Genomic DNA, 18,796 nt, shown 5'->3' with positions numbered 1-18,796 from the left:
ACAGTCCTCATGATCCGCTCCTCAGGTAAATAGGAAAAGAAGGGAGCTTTAAGAGTAGAGGCAGGCCTGCAAGTCACATGCCATAAAGTAAAGTAGTTGCTTGGATGCACTATGTCTTGGGCTGCCTGGGCAATTCTCACGGTCTTGAACAATGTTAAAAATCGATGTCAACACAAAACAAAACAAAAAAACTAAAACTTAAAAACAAGTCAATTACACACGTCTCAGATAATAGCCAATGATCGTCTTTCAGGTGTAGAATTACTAAGAGAAAGGGGAAAAAGAAGAGGCTCTATGGACGAGTGAAGGAAGAGAAAGCGTCCTTGCATGGGATTGAGATTACTTGCAGAAAAATGCAGTCTTGACCGATAATGGTATTGCCATCACTAGTTTAGAACCCCAAAAAAGGTAGTTTTTTTATTGACGACTAGACAAAAAGTTTAAGCGGGCAGAATTATTCAGGGAAAGACTGGGGGAGAGCAAGAGCAAGTGCAACAGATGAAAATTACATTTTCAGAGAGTGTGTGTGTGTGTGTGTGTGTGTGGGGGGGGGGGGGGGGGGTTCTTCTTGCCATATGATGTGACATGTATGATCTACAGCCACCGAACCTCAGTTTTCGATTGGTCGACCTCCTCATGTAACCCCTCCCCCTTCTTCACTCAGAGCTTCTGCCTACACAAAGACCCCTGGACTCCACAATAGAAGGCCACACAGATGACCAAAAGAAGCAGGGTAGATCGAGAGAAGCCAGAGAGAGAAAAAGGGGGGGGGGGGGGGGGGGTAGAGGGTTGGGGGGGGCAGCTTGAAGTGGCAGGTTCCAGGGCCAGTTGCCATAGTAACCTTAGCTGGGCCCAGTGAAGGTATTTCCTGGATTGCATATGTCTGACAGGCCCTTAATCCCAGTAGGAAAAGGGGCCAGGGGGTAGGATCAACTTTCTCCTCAAAAAACAAAATGGAGAGAGAGAGAGAGAGAGAAAGAGAGAAAGAGAAAGAGAGAGAGCCAGAAGAAGGAAGAGGCAGAGAAATAAGCTCTAGTTGTACCTTTTACACACAGCCTTAAACTCCTACACATTACCAGTCCAGCTTCCTCCTTCCTTCCCTTTTGCTTTCTCCTCTGCACTCACTCTCTCTCTCTCTCTCTCTCTCTCTCTCCTCATCCCTCTCTCTCCCCACAGCTCTCGGCTAGCCTGGTGTCCACTGCGCTGATATGCTTCTGTCAACATTCCTGCTATTAAACAGGCCACAAGCACACTATAAAAACATCCCATAAAAGCTCTGTAAATGCGCCTGTCGCTTTGATGTGGAGCACAGATGGATGCAGGGTTTGTGCGTCTGTCACAGTCCTGTGTTGACAAGGCTTAGAGAGTGTGACAGGCTGGGTTAATGTCCATACTTAAAGCGGCTACGCAATATTACAATTTCTTGCCAACATCCTTCTGACTAGGATATCTTAAGGCAACAGTGTGTCGTAGTTAACTACTCAAGGTATGTTTTGGTAGGCAACTTCAAATTCATTTTGATGGATTATGGCCAGGTTCAGGACAGATTAACGCACATGTCCTTCCCACTAACTATCAAGGCTAGTCTTACTTTACAGGTTGGGACACTGTTGAAATGTAAGTCGAGCTTTCTTTAGATGGTACTCCTAGCTATGAGAGCTACCTCATCATGACTGGCATCATAGGTCATCCTAAAGTTAGGAACATTTATTTAGGATTTTGGTGACTTAAGACATTTCTGTGAAATACCTTTCCTATCTGAATTTAGAACACTGACTTAGCTGGAGCAGCTGTTTTGCAATGACTTTCTAACATAGTTACCATGGTTACCAAACAGATAGGAGTTAGGAAGTTTATGTAATAAGGTAGCCTGGTCATACCAAAACCCTCGTACGTAGAGGGTCTGGACCTACTCCATTCAGACTCGATTTCAAGCAGGAGGCGTGAACTCTGTTGAAGTTTGAAACGATTGGTCCTGATTTTACCCAATCGCTAACGTTTGGTGATGACAGCAAACACGCATTATGCTCGACCATAATCGTTAACACCCCCCCCCCCCCCCCCCCCCATCCCCCCCGTTCGCTGATTGGTCCGGTCGGAATGCACCTTAAATCGAGTTCAATGGGATCAGACCCAGACGTAATGGTGAAGGGAAATGAAAATTGAGCGGAAGCTTACAGAGGGCTATGCCAGGCTAGTAATAAGGCCCCTCAGTAAGCGTTTTGGTTTTCTCATTTTAGACAGTAGCTAAATAATTAGATAATGCATTAGGTTCTGGGTAAAACTAAAAAAGCTATTTGTAACATATTCCCACAATTATACTGTGTATTGATATACTGTGCTGAGAATGACCAGTCCGTCTCTAAAATGCATCTCCACATGAGACAAGAGGCTGCCACAGATCATCTACCTGCTCCGTAAATATGAATAGCCTTGGGTGGCAAAGTACCATCTTGCCATCTGACCGCCTGAATGCATTTTTTGTTTCCTCACAAGTTAGCCTCTCCATCCTCTTCTGTCATGTAATCCCAATGAAGCTAAAAAGACGGAACTAGCCGACCAGAAGATTGAGCACAAGGCGGAAGAAAAAAGGACGTAGCGGAATAAGGTAAATACACTACACAAATCCAAATTAAACAATGCTCTGCAGTCTGCCTACAAAGATCCTCCCATCTGTTTGAGTTACACAAATGAACTCATATAAACACTATAAACACCAAGGTCATGCAAAATAAATCCCACCAAAAGTGAGTCAACACAAAGAATTGTTCCAAACTTCTGTTGACTACACAAAATGTCACAATTACATGCTTTGAAAATCATTCCGATACTTGCACTCAGGATGTAGGGCTATGAAACTCAAACCCATAGCAAACCAATCTCAGAATGTTTACTATTTTGAGTTGAAATTCAGGAGACCCAAGCACGAAGACCCCATTAGGCCTTGCATTCCACGAGCGAGTTGGGGCTCAGTTGATCCTCCTGACTCTGTGATAGGATTAAGTCGGATCCGAGAGCACATTTTCGGAGTGAAACCCAGCTGGAGGAGCTGCGGCTCTCGTGCCCTCTTCAAGCCATTTGGAACAATTGATTGACATCCTCAAAAATCAAGTTAATTACACAAAATCATAAGAGAGGGGGATTTTTGTCTTTCTTTTTTTTCCGGAATCTTTTCAAGTAAGCAAAGCACGCGATCGAGGGCCGTTTTTTGGACTAAAAAGGAAGCGAGAGCTCAGGAAACGGCAAGTGAGCCGCAGCCTCCGCCGAATCAGAGGCCTTTCCACTGCAATGACCACCCGGCGCCATGGAATACTGAGGGGCCGGCCGGCGTCAAGAAAGGAAGCAATACAGTGCGAAAATGACTGCTGGGATTTCCTGACCTGAATTGATGGTTGAGTGCTGGAGGAAGGGAGGGAGGGAGAGGGAAAGAGAGAGAGAGAGAGAGAGAAAATGACAGAGGGATTTAGCATAGTGGTAGTTTATAGTGGTTTATATGTTTGTACTACCATAGTGGTAGTACAAACATATAAAAGTATAAACATATAAAGTTTGCAGGAAGACCACACCTAGATCCTACTGATTAGTGGCAGTCTTGCAAGGCCAGAGTGGAGGCTCTATGATGCTTCCCCACATGTTGCAGTTCAACATTATGCATGCCATCCATCCATCTACCTTCTATCCATCCATCCATCTATCTTTCCATCTAGCATCTATCCATCCATCCATTCTCAGGAAACAAATAAGGAAACAAAGTGTGTGTGTGTGTGTGTGTGTGTGTGTGTGTGTGTGTGTGTGTGTGTGTGTGTGTGTGTGTGTGTGTGTGTGTGTGTGTATGGTAATGAATACAACCACATGATTCACCCATCTACAGGCTGACCCTCGTTACAGGCCGTGTCCACCACGGCCCCCCACCCCACCACCCCCACCTCTCCTTCTGAATGCTGACGGCGTTTGTTCACAGCCCTCCCGACTTTTCTCCCCAAACACAATATACACCAGGGGGGGGGGGGGGGGGGTTGAGATCAGCAGCTGTCAGTGAATCATCTCCATTGTTTTCTATGGGGCGCATCCTGGCTCTGCTGTAGCCACTGCTGCTGCTGCTGCTGCTGCTGCCACCACCAGCACCGCAGCTAGACGACAGCAGTCCCCTTCCCTGGCACAGAATACTTTTCCATCTTCCCAAGGACGGAGCAAGGACAGCTTGCGCGCAGAATCCAGCAGTCCGGGGCGAAGAGTTTTCCGTAAATAAACAGAGGGGTTTGAGGGGGTAGTGGTGGGGGCGTCGCGGGGCAGACGTTACGATTTCAACACATGTGTTACATTAGAGACAAAGGGTGCTAGGGAAATAAACAAAAACAAGTTGGTTAATGAGCCCACGCAAAGAATGCTCATGTTTTCAATCAGTGTGGAGAGAGAGAGAGAGAGAGAGAGAGAGAGAGAGAGAGAGAGAGAGAGAGAGAGAGAGAGAGAGAGAGAGAGAGAGAGAGAGAGAGAGAGGCAGCTGAGGATAGAGCCGTGAGCCAAAGCACTGCAGCAGCGCAGCTCAGTTGCTCTATCCTCGCATGGCCCTCTAACTTATATAGAGCCTTGTAAACAAAACATGGGAACAACAAGTGCAAACAGGCTCCATATGGGAAGTGTGCGGATCTCTTTCTTTTAAAATGTCCCTCTCACATATTTGTTGGCTTTGTTTGTTTTTTGGCTTGCCCGACATGGACCTGTGCCTTTGGACAGGAAGTGAGATCCAGAGTGAAAGGAATGCGCTGGGAAACACTATTCCCTGGGGCTCCACCTCTCGATGACTTCTTTTGCAGAGGGGCCTTTTCAACTCCGTCTAGTAGCCTGCGGAGGTCACCTCCTTAAGACATCAACAACCTGGACCCTACCCCCACCCCAAGCCCTTATCTGGTGCTAACCGTTCAAAGGGTCAACGAAACATTCCTCCAATTGAACCCATTCAATAAAGGTCGCCCCAACTTCAATTCAGTGGACACTCAGGATAGGAGACAAACAACTGTTCAAGTCAGTGACATCTGGATGACACGGCAAAGCACACACACACACACACACACACACTCTCCTGCCTGCGATCCTCTGAAAAAAGGAGGAGAAGAGGAGGGGGAAATAAACACTCTCTGACGCCTGTCCGACTTTATGAGCTCTTGACAGCTGAGCCTGTCGGTGGAGCGGCAGGAGGCCTCCGGGGCAGTGCGGAGCCGTGCGGAGCCGTGCGGAGCTGTGCGGAGCTGTGCGGAGCCAAACAGCCCATGTGTCAGAGGGCCCAGCGAGGGAGCGGGGTGGACGCCGGGTCACGCACAGGAAGTGACCATTTGGTGACGGAGCAGCAAGGGTAGAGGGGGAAGGGATTTTTTTTTGTTTCAGGTTTGTCTATCCTGCAACTCACTCACTTGAAGGGAGAGAGAGACAGAGAGACACAGAGAGACAGAGAGACAGAGAGAAGGAACGAGAGAGAGTCTTTTTCTTTCCCAGAAACATGATATCTCCACCACAGTTGAAGACAGTCACAGGGTGAGGTCTGTTGGTTGTGTGTGTCCTTTCTCAAGCACTTAATTTATGCACCCACCCCCCACCCCACCCCACCCCCCAACTGTTAACTCTTCCCTTCACAACAGATACCTTTTCATTTCAAAAAGAAGAGAAGGGCAGAGTACAGGAGAAGCTCAAAAGATATTTGCACGGCCTAAGGCTACACATGGGAGTCATTTCACCCCCAATCTATTCCCAGGAAGTGTAAATATCGCCCTTTTTAATTTGTTTGAAGGCGTCACCATAAAAGAGAGAGAGGAAGAGACAGCAAGACCCCACTATTTAAACGTTGTGTAATTATAATGCCCCATGGTTTATTGTACTCATGGGTGGCACGGCACACGTCTGACATTTCAAAACGTGGAAACACCCAAACGTGGCCTTCCAGGCAGGGAAGAGGTGGCAGCAATAGCATCACTGGAATTTAGCCAGGAGACATTTTTCCGGATTTAGTTTCACTGGAGCTTTTTCACTTCTCCCCTCTCTCTTTTCACTTGGCTTCACTGGGTTTATGCCACTCCCTAGTTAGACTTCTGAATTACATTACTTCAGAGGATTAGTATTGCTACCATTAGGAATAACCAGAGGAACAATGCCTTACAAAGTCTGTGAAAATCGCATATACTTATAGTGACGACTACTACACACACACACTGCTAGACAGCACATACTCAGCCTTGAAATGTTACCTTTGAAAAGTGGTCATGCAAGTACTGTTTATCAAAGTAACAACAAAATATGACACCAACATTTGGGACAACCTCAATAGAATCTCCATAACAACTTATGATATTTAGTAAGGCTGCATAAAACTATTTAATCTGGGTGTAAATGGGGTGAAAAGGCTACAGTCTACCGTTTGCTTGTAAGATTTTAAATGTTTCGGGGTTCTCCCTCAGGCCTGACACTGAAGAAGGGAGAACCCCGAAACGTCTGGTCACAGGCAAGAAAAAAGAGAAATAAAGTTATACATGACTAGGAGTGCTGTACTCTCGCTTTCTTTGATTTATTCCGTATGGGCACAAGCACCCAGTCAGCTGAAACATTTCGTGAGTTGAGCGCGTTCTATGCGCTTTAAAGATTGTAAATGTACCTTCTTCAGTGACCGCAGGTCGGGCCTGGGCTTGCGACAGCAGAACTGCCAGAGTCCAGAGGAGCAGCAGCAGCAGCGTTGGTTGTGACGGCGCGTTCCCCGTCATCCTCATCCTCATCCTGCCGTGGGCTTCACAGCTGGGCAACGCTCTGTATGGAGAGATCCATCTGGGCAGCAGGGGCATCAACTCTGGACCATGCACGTGTCACACGGCGGACCTACACCAATCACACACACACACACACACACACACACACACACACACACACACACACACACACACACACACACAGAGAGACAGAGACAAGAGAGGCGTGAGGAAGTTGCATCTAAATTAGCTTGTGTGACGCGTGATGTGCAGGTAAATGGGGACTGGTCACGCCACGTTGCCCTGTTTAGGGCCGTAATGACTGTTGTAGCGACGTCCCTCCTACCCCCATGTCTGAGACGTGGTTGGCGTGTCTATGAGAGGACACTTTTGGGAACATCTTAAATTAGAGGCAGGCCCAGTGTGAAATTAGGTTCAGGAGAACAGCACCCAGAACACACACAGAGCTGAGACTGACCAATTTTAGAACAAATACGATTATCAGTAAACAGTGGCTGAACCTAATGGCCATATAACAGATCACGTCAAATATACCAGCTGGTGTCGCTGCTAGATACTAACCTGTATCTCTGTTACGCTCATAATGTTATGGCAGAGGACTCCAACTGAGCAGTCTTTATTGCCCAACTCAATGGCCGAAAGCTGGTTACACACGGCTAAAACATCAGGCGTTGCTATATGACTAGCTAACATGGACAGCATGTACTCTAGCCACTTGGATTCAAGGCTCGCTATTTCATTTGTTGACATTCACTGAGTGATAAGAGCAAAAACAGGACGCACGTTTGATTGAGTTGATAGCCCCACAAAGGCCTACCAAACAGCCATTTATGTGTGTTCAGGAAACGAAAAGATAAAATGTGTGGGAGCAAGATTGATAAGGATTTTCATTAAACAATCATGCTAAAATTATTCATAGTAACAGATGTTATGCAATTATATTTGTAGAGACCAAATATATTATGTGTGACTCAGCAGGAGAGTGTTAGGAAAGGAGTAACATTGCTTGTTTCTGACAGTTTCAAATATTGGTACTATTGGCAATTGCAATTAAAACAACAACACTGAAATGCTTGACTGTTGTCTACAAAATGCAGACAAAAATAATTCCTCAAACTGCTGAGAGAGAGAGAGAGAGAGAGAGAATACAACAATGTAGGTTGCTAGACTTCCGCTGCAGAGATAGAAACTGTTGACCCAGTCAAACAACGCCCGCAAATGACAGGCTTGAGAAAGGGAGTGGGGAAAACAGTCAGAAATGCAGGATAATATAGGGATCACTTTCACAGCAGTCTAGAGTTTCCTACAGCCAAAAGGCATATCTGTTGCCTCGCCATAATTAAAAGATATCCATCCTGAATGTACACCGACTCCCAATTTCTTTTGTTGTTCTTCTGATCTAAGGCCAGAGAGGATGAAAACAGAGATCTCCTCCTGAAGGTGTTCTGTTAAAAGGCAGAGCCACATGAATAAGTCCTGCTCAGGGCTCAGTGAGTCTAGGGTGAGTAGACGAAGGAAGAACATCCATCAACCTCCTCGTATTGATTCGTCCACGACTTTGTGAAAGATTACAAGAAGCTATTAGTCATCGGCTTTGGTAGGAACGTTATGCATTCCATTTGAGTCACACTGTTCGCTAACTGAGTGGTCACAACTGTGTCAGGGGGATGCTATGGGAGTGGGGGTGAGAAATCGGAAGGAGCGCCGTCGTGGAATGGACTGGCCGACGGCCCGGGGTGAGTCACCTCTGACACACGGACCTGCTCCCTCAATCATGCGCTGGCACCTGCCTGATGCAATTAACACCTGGCCTCTCAAAAGGCTCTGAGGAGAGAAGGAATGAACTCAATGTCTTGTCAGTCAGCCAGCACAGACCAGTCCATTCCAGCTGGAGGCATCTAGACGACACCTCGCTAGAGGAAGTGTCCCATTGCTTCTCCTGCCCATTCACAAACACAAACACAAACACCAGGACAGACTCCCCACAGATTCATCACCTCGCAGTTGGTTTGAGCCCCAATCTCAAGCATGACCTTTTGCCACCATTTGCCTCTCTGGCTGTCAAGATGTCTTCACCAAATTGTCACATGGCAGGGGGTTCTGTTAGTCAAAGAACATCATTGTATGAATGCCTTCATTACACAAATGTAATCAGATTGTCCCCAAGTCGTATTGAAGGCCATCCAGACGTGTATCAGATTGTCATATAGAGATGCACAGCCCTAATACGGTGGTATGAAACGCACAAATCAGAGCTTTAAAAAGCCACAGGGCACAGTCACTTTCTAAAAAGAGAGCCATTTTAAAACACGTATAATACGCCAATCCTGCATACGCCTCATGAGGATGACTAACCACTACGCAATTCGTCGAGTCACGAAGAGCCTCATACTGGGAAGAAAAATCAGAATCCCTAGAATACCTTTGTATTTACCATACACCAGCTGTGTCTCAGAGGCAACAGAGTTTGGCCTGACATGAATAGGACTTCCACCAGTGCATTCCATTGAAACAAGAACCACCAACCCCACCAACCCCCCTCCCACCACTCGCATACACACACACAAACACAAAAGAGGTGTATGTGTGTGTGTTTTGGGGGTGAGGGGGGGGTGGTGGTGGGGGTCTACACTATTTCACTCTCCATCAACGAGAGCCAGCCAGCGAAGAGAAGGCTGCAGCAGCTGAGTCACCGCAAGGCCCCGTGGGGATGCAGCCTGTCAGCAGCCCGGCCCCCGGCCCTCGGCCCCGTAAGCAGTGACGCACCCCAGTGCCTGGCCGGGCTCCAGCCCCAGCCCCAGCCCCAGCCCCAGCTCCAGCCCCGGTGTGGGTCATCTGCCAGACAGCCGGAGGTCCTCCAGAGCGCTCAGCGGCGCAGCGCAGGCCTGGCCAGCCCCAACTTTGCTCCCCGAGGGGACCGGGTGACCGCAACGCGCGAGGCCGGACTGCCGCCAATAACACCCTCCTCCTCCGTGCGCCTCACTGCAGCGCCCTCAACGCGCCGCGCGGGACGACCTCCCCGGGGCTTCAACAAATCGCACAAATGTATGTTTGCTACAAATGCGCTAAAAACTGAGGAAATGACTACTGTTACTGTTAACCTTGATGTGTAGCGGAAGCTGGAGGAATTTGTTTTTGGTAAAAACTCACAATTAACTTTTTTTTTTTTTACCATTCTTCCTAACCTACACTAACGTGGACACACTAACAAAAGCTTCATATGGGGCATTTTAAACAGCTCTCTATTCAGCCTTGCACTAAGCAGACAGGAAGTGCCAATTGAGAGAGCTCTTGGAGGCATGCGTTGCAGGTCTTTTCATTAGTGGAGTCTGCAGGGACCCAGCTTGACAATTAGCAGAATAAGCGCGGTGGTAAGCAGGAGGGTAGCAGCCCTGCGTCACACAGAGCTAAACAGTTGTTGACCAGAGACTTGGAACTTGGGTCTTTTCACTAACTTTACCCCAGGGCCCCTCTGGGGTCCTCCTCCATACGGGATCAGTTCCACATCACAAACCCCCACCCCCACCACCACCACTACACCTGAGGTTCCACAACATGTGCAAACTTGACTTTCTTAGAGCTTCCTCCAAGAGCTACAGGGCACAAGCGTTTGTTTAAATGACAGGTAAAAAAAAAGAAAGAATCCAAAAGAGAGAAAATAAAAGTAAAAAAACAAGTTGAAACATTTCAGACTGGTTTTGTTTTCTACCCAATGATATCCTTAAGCTAAGTAATTGAGTAGCAACTCACTAGAAAAACAGAAACCTGTAAATTTCTACTGGCGTTAAAAATCAAGCCATCACAATTAAAAACACTGAAAGCATCTCATACAAAACAAAACTTGAGGCAACAGAATGCGGTCTAAACCTCTATTGATCATGTAGCCTACCAATGACCAGTAGTGGAGATAGTGCCACTACTGAAGGGGGGATATCCATCTTTTCAAGAAAAGAAACAGGCACCAGTTTCAGTGCAACAAGATAAACATTGATAGTTTATCTTGGCCAAATGCATCTGCTTCATGTTTACCTAACAACTGGCCAGCATTTTTGCTTTGAAGTATCTCAGTGTCTGCATTACACATCAGATACCATGCCCAGGCATTTGCATGTCTCATATTAAAACAGTTAGTCTCCATTAAGTGTCTCGGAAGAGCTGACATTATAGCACTGTGCCGCTCCCATTATCGTTCTCCAAACAACAGATTAGTCGTGCGGACAGGAGAATAAACACACAGCCAGGAACATTCCTCTTATGGTCACAACCTCCCTGACGCGAGGAAAGAAATCTCTTTTTCCTAGCTTCTTTTTCATATTTCCATTTTTAACTTGAGTTTTCCACTCATTTCTTAATAGCGGAGTGGCCGTTTTGTTGTTGGGGGAAGAAGTGGAATGTCTCTCTTGACCCAATTCTAAAATGTGTGCTTTTATAAAATGCTTCACGAAGCCGTAGTCTTTTGGGGCAAAACAAGAACAAAAAAAAGTTTATTGGTGAGAGAAGTGACGTATAAAATCAGAAGCTCAAATCAGAACTTGGGTGAATTTCAATTTGACTGCTCAAAATGTTGATTTCCAGTACTTGCATGATGATGCAGTATGATGCTATAAATATCGCATGCCCTGATGGTCGCCAATGATGGCCAGCCCTGCGTGTGTGATGATGTTTTTCACCCTCCCCAGCCCCCCCCCCACCCAACCCCCCTGATGTTTCGAGGAGAGTAGGCACCAGGGCCCAGGGCCGGCCCCTTAATTACCATCCGCAGTCGACCATGCGTAGCATTCCTGAGCTGTGGGCATTTGTTTCAGAGAGACCGCAGGTCTGACCCCGGCGGTTCCTCCCCTCCTGGGGGCCTGTCTGCCTTGCGGGGAGCCCAGAGACTGCAGCTCCGCGGGGGTCCCCATTAGGAGAGGTGCGAGGCAGTCTGGGCCTGCTCCTCCATGCCCCTCACACACACTTTCACCTTCATTCCAAACAGGGGTTCAGGCTCAAGGGCTGAGAGGGATTTCGGATTTCGGATTTAGAAAAAAGGAAAAAGGTGCCATCCAAACTTGTCAGGTGTCAGACATTCAGCCGGAAGGAGGGCAGTCTGCACACTGTGTCTCCAAAATATACTTCTTCATTTTTTTCTCTTTAGAGGAAAGACCTTTCTGAAAATTTTAGGATTACACAAAACAGTGTTGTCTCTAAGAGCTCGAGCCACTTCCTAGACACATTACAGTACTCAGCTTTTTCAATACTTTGGTGCATTGCTATAAACAAACAAACATGGCTTCTCTCTTCAAAGAAAGCTCAAATGGGCACACAAAACACAAGTTTTGTACATCCGTTTACTCATCTTCAACAGAGAGCAAAGGCAACATGACTTCTGGAAGTATAGGCCTCATCCATCTGGCAAGTAAACAAAGAAGGATCTGGAGACCACTACAATCCAAAAGGGCATTATGCAAGTGTGGAGCGGTCTTAATGACATGCCCATTCTTTCAACCATAATTTGTACTGTCACAAGCTTTATTTTAGCATTGAACTGTTGTTGCCATTTTTGTGCCTTGCAACTTCCTCCTTTCTTTTCAAGTTTCAGGAAAAGCCTTTTCGGAAAACTGTTATTAACACGACTTAGGCGACTTTCCTATGGCAACTCTAACCCATAAATTAGAGGGCAGTACAAAATTCCGCTCCACCATTCCTTGCTCTAAAATGAGAACCTCCTTCCGGAACTGTTCCCAATGGGAGCACAAATCTGCTCAAACAAACACTGCCCACCTCATCGCAATAATTTTCAGTCATCAGTAATTGATACTTCCATCGCACATTCTTCTACACCCTGGCATGTAAATGGCATGACCACAGACAGTGTGGGTGTTGCAGATCATCATTTCTCCACCTGATGCCAGTTATATTGAGGGAAAGCCTTGGCTGTACTACCTTCCCAAACTATGTACTATACCAAACTATTTTAAGCATGAATAAAATGCACTTGATATACATACATGATAGTGTATGTCAAGCCACACAATGTAAGCAAAAAGGGATCTTAATGCTCTGACCAGCATGATGCAAAGAAAGAGGAGCTTACATAACACCTTCACATCCGGGATGTAAACAATGTCTACCAGCATATCTAGCTTTAGGATGCATACACTGTATTCATCAATCATGGTCATTCCAGTGCAATACACTGAACACTGCATAAGAGGGTCCACAGGGTCCACAGCCTAAGCAAAGGAATACCTACAAGTATACCTATTAAAATAAAAAAAATAGATATTTGATGTAAGGGAAAGCTCAAATGTGATGCCCCTTAGAGGAAAGGAAATAATGATATGCCCCAGGACTCCAATGGCTTTCCCATACCAAAATACAAGCACAAAACACATAATCGTTTGCTGACGCACAGACTACTGCAGGTAGGGTAGACTACTATTCCAATTACTCATTATGTTATTACAAGTTTGGGTGAATAAAAAGCACTGCCATCAAACAGCAAACAGGGAATGAGCGAAGCATAGTGTGTGCATCAGTGGCCTCAATTTGGAAGAAACGTGAACAGAGGTAGAAAGGTGGAATTACAATGTGACGAATTTCTTCGGACAAACGTCAATAGATAGACCTATAGGCCTATCACACTGGGCATAAGCAGCAACTTCACGTCAAAACATATTTTTTGGCATAGGATGAATCTTGGCAGTGGGCATCCTTTTACGACATTGGGGCATACGGGTGTGGACACTTAGGCCTGATGACAAAATACATTTCCAAATGAAAAAGCTCACATGACAAAGGTTGTAGGTCTATGTGTGAGAAATGAATTGCATAACCCGGCAATCTCACCCTCTGTTTTCGTATTTAACATGCAAATGACCGCGACCCCAGTTCAATTGTTCTCCCACAAGCACTGAAATGGTTGAACTGCGTGGGGAGGGGGCAAAATGGACTAAGGAAAAGAATGATCGGAAAACATGAGGTGATAAAGTTTAACTGATGATCTTCAATTACTAAGAGGAATAGTCAAATGTATCATTGGCAAAAGTTAATAAATAAAACAGTTTAACCACTGGCCCCCGGCCAATTGGACATCTCTGAATGCGCAGCTGAGTATGGATATTGCATTTTACAAATACATTTAGTAGCCTCTTAGGTGAAATATCCTGATTAAAGCCAAATCTAACGAACTGCAAAACCCGTGAGTCGTGAAAACCCGTGAAACCTCAGGACAGAAGCAAAGAGAACACAGTCAAAAGTAGTTTGAGACCACTTGAAATACTCTAGGCAATGGTTATCTCAACCGGAATTCAACCTACTCCGGTTATCACTCGTCTCCAGAGAGAACGGCTGCCCATCAATACAAACATGAATCCTAGCTTGCATCCGCTTGTTGGTAGACGCAATAGAGATGAAGGAATGGGCTATAGGCTACAGGCGGTAAGAGGACCGCACAGTCTCCTCCATGACTCAAAGTCTCCTTGAAACACGTAGTCGAAGTTACAAATCTGTTCAGAACGTGCAATCACACACACAAGGGAAAACACTCGCGAAACGAGCCTCAAAGCATGGGGCTTTTGCAAAGTTAGTTTGATAAAAACGATCTGTAGCCAAAACGCGTGTATTAAAACATATCAGGGGTGCTTATTTTACTCAGTGCTAAACATCAAAGTATTACCTTTAGAGAGAAGTACACAATTTCCTCCTAATTCCCTTTTTTCTTGTCCTGGAGAGGGTTTATCCGATAGCAGCAACTTTAGTGGCCAATCCTTCGGTTCATAAATCCATTTAAAACGTATGTTCCAGTTAGTATTTCTCAGCTTTAAAACTAAAGGTTAAGGCTGAAAAACGATTGAAAATGTTGATACCAAAACAATGACTAGATTTTCATTTAAGTCGTCTGAAGTCTTTACTCTCACTAGTCACCAGTCGCGGAGCGAGTTGTAGCACGTATCCTCGGCCTCCCCAAAAGTGGAGAAGAAACAAATGAGATTCCGGGCTCAAGGAAACCTCCTACTACCATCGCTCAGAGACCACTTACATCACCGAATTTAAAACCTGGCTCCCCCTGCCATTCGAAACACCTCAGTGCCCATACTTAGAGCACCATTTGCATTATGGGATTGTAGTCTGCGAGGGAGTGTGATTTAAAATCGTCTGATGAAGATATTGATATGAAATTCGGAAAACATTTTTCAGAAGTCGAAAAGAAATGATGTTAACCAGATGAATTGTTCATTATCGGCATTTCTAATTATGTATCTAGGCTATAGCAGAGACAAACCAAATTTAGTTAACGTTTCAATGAAAAAAAAAAACATTGTATTTTCAGAACTTTCATAATAATTGGTAAATAGGCTAGCCTAATTGTTGTTAATTATCAAGCATTTTTGTTCATTTGTTTAGAGGGAACTTTTTGTCCACCACAACATAGTTTTAAATTGGTAAGCCTCTCTAACTATTATGCAAAAAGACTAACCTCATCATGGTAATGGCAAGGATGCAGTTCTTCAGTGTAATTGCAGAGCCTATCATTAGGACAGGTAGAACACTCAGCAGACTTAGATGATCAATTACACTTAGTTTTCTGTCCTATCTGTTCGCCCCAATGGTCAAGGAAAAACACACCAGGTCTGACCCTTTGTGCAGTGAGCCTTACGATTCAGATCCATCTGGATTATTTCCTTGACTTGACACAAGTAGATGCTATCAGTGATTCATTTTCGACCATCTCATTTCCTCCGTGTTGTGTTTACAGAGGTGTAATTAGCTGTCTTACACCCCCAGTGGACATCATCTGGTCTGTGAAGCAGTGTGACTCTTCACTGAACCCTGCCTAAGCCAATCATGTGCGCTAAGAACAACTCGGAGGCTCAGGGACAGCATACTTTCCTCTGCTGACACCCCTGAGAAACATAATTTGGATGTTTGGGAAATATACTGTAGAAGAGTCACAGGTGAGCAAGTTTAGTTTGTGTTGGTCAGAATACATATAATGAAAAAATACAGGCAATTTTACCTTATTGTGGGAATATGAAAGTTTGAAATTGAATCCGGCACCTTGTTCGATGTCAACATTCATTTGTGTGGTCAGACACATAACACACACAGAAACTGCTCCCAGAAAGTACAAAATACATCTCTTTCCCCTCCCTTCTCCTTACTGGGCTCCAGCCGGCATTCTGTTAGGGTACAATGCCTATGTCGAGGACATAAAGATCTTCCACTGGAACAGGAAATGGTTACTGAGCCTTATTACTGGGAAAGCCAAAAAGAAAGAATAAATCTAGCTAATTGTCCATTATCCTGAGTCTTATTTTTTGGAGGGCAAACAGGCTACTCTGAAAGGGTCCCATTGACCTACTAAAGAGGGCTTATCACCAAATATTGCAATGAATAGAGGTGGCAATGAGGTGTGAACCAAGCCTACAGAGACTAATGAGGGACATGTCGGGGGAGAGAAGGGGGGAGGGGGAGAATGAACAAATGAACGGACAAACCATTGAGCACTCAGCAAGAAAGCGAGGGGGTTGAAAAACTTTTAAACGTTTATAAAACACAATATAACATAGACTTAACTGCTGTGGACTTCACTTTGACGAAACATACATATTTGTTAAAGAAAAAACAAATGGGAACGCTTATCCAGGTCAAAAGTGTTTCTTACAATAAAACTGCAGGGTGCTGCTCATCAAAAATGGGCCTCTAAATTGTCAAAGAAATGAAAAAAAAAAAAAAAAATTGAGGCATTCCTGTACAAAAATGAAAGGTATTTAGTGGCTACATGTATTATGTATGTAAAGAAATTGTATAATAATAGGGTAATGTTGTCAAAAAAGTCATTTTAAAATTAGTTTCTAGGATTGTATGAAGATGGTTTGAAACAAAAGAAATACAAAATAGAATGATACATGTTGATGACATGATCAACGTTAAAAATCCATCTGGCTACCATATCCACGTCAACATAGACTATGGTTCAACTCTTCAATCAAAAGCATAATTTATGTCTGTTGAGACCATATGAAGTTGGACTTTGATGCTAAATGAAGTCCCATTGATGCTTGATTCACAAACGCATGCCTCACTTTCCCGGGCCAGGAATTAATCAGCCCAGACATTTTGTGGACTGCCTTTGCTGAAGAGATGATGACAGGAATTTTTGGGACGACCCTCGATTTTCTCTCTGTGAAGTCTGCATGTGTAGGAACCGTTACACATGGAGGGCGCATAAGGAGTGGGACCACTGGTTGCCATGTGCATGGTATTTAGACACCTGTGACCAGAGATGGAAAAGCCCAACTTCAGAGAGTAAAAGTCATGCCATGTATTGGTCAATGTTTGCTTTCACTAATTAGTTGATCTTACCTGGCTAAAGAGTTGTGTTAATTAGACTCAGCTGATTAGGTGAATGGTTCAAACAAAAAATGTGACAGGACTTTTACTTTCTGAACCCTGGCTTTTACACCTCTGCCTGTGACAAGGTGTCAACTGACCATGGGTTACTAGGAGGGAAAAGTAATCTGAAATGTCATTTGTGATGGTTGTCATTCAGATGCTTTGAAGGGGATTTTATCTGTTCCTTTGATATTCATGGCTGTATGTGTGACCAGTGATCACGTTTGGTTTTTGTATTCAGAAATGAATTCAGATATGATGCTAAAGATCAAATACCACAAATAGTCGAAGAATTAGGTTTCACTCTTGTTGGTGTCTCTTTTTACAGCCTAGAGTGATTTTGTGTCCATAATCCAGTTGAAACAAATGATTTCATTCAACTTTGTGGTACTACTGCATGTATAATGTACTAAAGTAAAATGTTCAACTTTCTCAAAGAAAATGTAAAGCCATGGACTCTGATGAAGACATTTGTAACGTCAATGTTTTGCACCTTTAAAATAAATACAAAAGATGACATCTGCGTTGCACCGGCATTCCTCTTCTTTTCATATACTTCTGTCCTGGCCTGGTTGCACCAGATTGTCGCACAACTGCAGAAGCGCGGAGAACTTTCCTTTGTTTGCTAAAATGTAAAGCCAATCTGTACAGATGCCACTCACACCATCCACTGAGTGTTTACAAGGAGGAAACACAGAGCAGCAGCATTCCCTCACAATGCATACAATACAAATGATCATGAGGTCAGCATTCATTAAAAGCAGCTCATGTGTGGCTGCTCGAGATGTGAGGGCTTCATGTGAGGACGGAGCACATGAGCGACAGGGATCAACTCAAACCATGTGCACCGACGCTCAAAAGCTAATGCGGCCCGCCAGTCATTTCCTTGACATGGACCTGGCCAATTTCGAACAGTTTCCCACTTCCTTTCGAGTCATAAGGTAATCATATGGCGGGAAAGAAAGCAAATTGCGACAAATGAATTGGATATCCTGTGGACCTTTATCTTCACGATCCTTATGTTAGTCCCCTTTGTGAGTAAAACCTTAAGGCTAAATTGAATTGAACTTAATTTTGTATAATTCAATTACGATAATTTTGAATGGAGGTACAGTGAAGAAGAGTTATCTCAGCAAGAAGGTCATTGTATTGGACATTTTGGCAATGGTCATGAATTCAGCCAGAGCAGAATATTCCCTGAAGATCTAGAACACTTTGAAATAGATTTGTGCAGTTTGTTCTGTTGTCTGCAGCAGCACCTCAGCAGCATATGTAGCCTATATGTGGGTATGTGTCTGTGGGGTGCATGTCATATGTCAAATGTTCTTACCGAAAGTAAAATGAGATATAGAAGCCATTTTAGAAATTTGAATGGAAATGTTGTCCAAGGGGGGATTGGGATTGGGTTCAGGTCTAAAACAGAGTGCATTGCACAGACCTATGCAATATTCAGTTACCTAGGAAGTACCATGCTGAACAGAACTATTAGAGCAGGTTCCAGCCCTGCAAAGCTTATGAGGAGGTACTAATGAGGGGATTGCCTGGGAACGGTGGCCTGGCAGTTTGTGGCTGCACCATCTGCATCTGTTTGGGTGTGGTTTATGAACAAAGTAGCGGCCAAGATCCCTGATATGGTGTAAGTAGCACACGCAAGCACATAAACAAACAAA

The 18,796-nt window shown here is 44.7% G+C and overlaps 1 protein-coding gene across 4 annotated transcripts in view; it reads right to left on the bottom strand.

The window, feature by feature from the left end:
- The window catches only part of fgfr1a (fibroblast growth factor receptor 1a), a 32,381-nt gene extending 17,649 nt beyond the window's left edge, over window positions 1-14,732 (bottom strand). For 2 of the 4 annotated variants that reach the window (XM_062542555.1, XM_062542556.1), the window contains exons 1-2: window positions 14,407-14,732; window positions 6,641-6,858 (exon numbers count right to left, since the gene is read on the bottom strand). In XM_062542555.1, the coding sequence (XP_062398539.1) occupies window positions 6,641-6,824 (184 nt within the window). In that variant the 5' untranslated portion in view covers window positions 6,825-6,858; window positions 14,407-14,732. The remainder of the gene's footprint in view (window positions 1-6,640; window positions 6,859-14,406) is intronic. The other 2 variants (XM_062542558.1, XM_062542557.1) reach the window with 2 other exon arrangements.
- Window positions 14,733-18,796: the final 4,064 nt, after the last annotated feature.

This window comes from Sardina pilchardus, chromosome 8 (genome assembly GCF_963854185.1).
Source record: "Sardina pilchardus chromosome 8, fSarPil1.1, whole genome shotgun sequence".
Taxonomy (NCBI): Eukaryota; Metazoa; Chordata; class Actinopteri; order Clupeiformes; family Clupeidae; genus Sardina; species Sardina pilchardus.
Note: the sequence above shows the minus strand (reverse complement) of the source record. Positions and strands in the feature narration are given on the sequence as shown.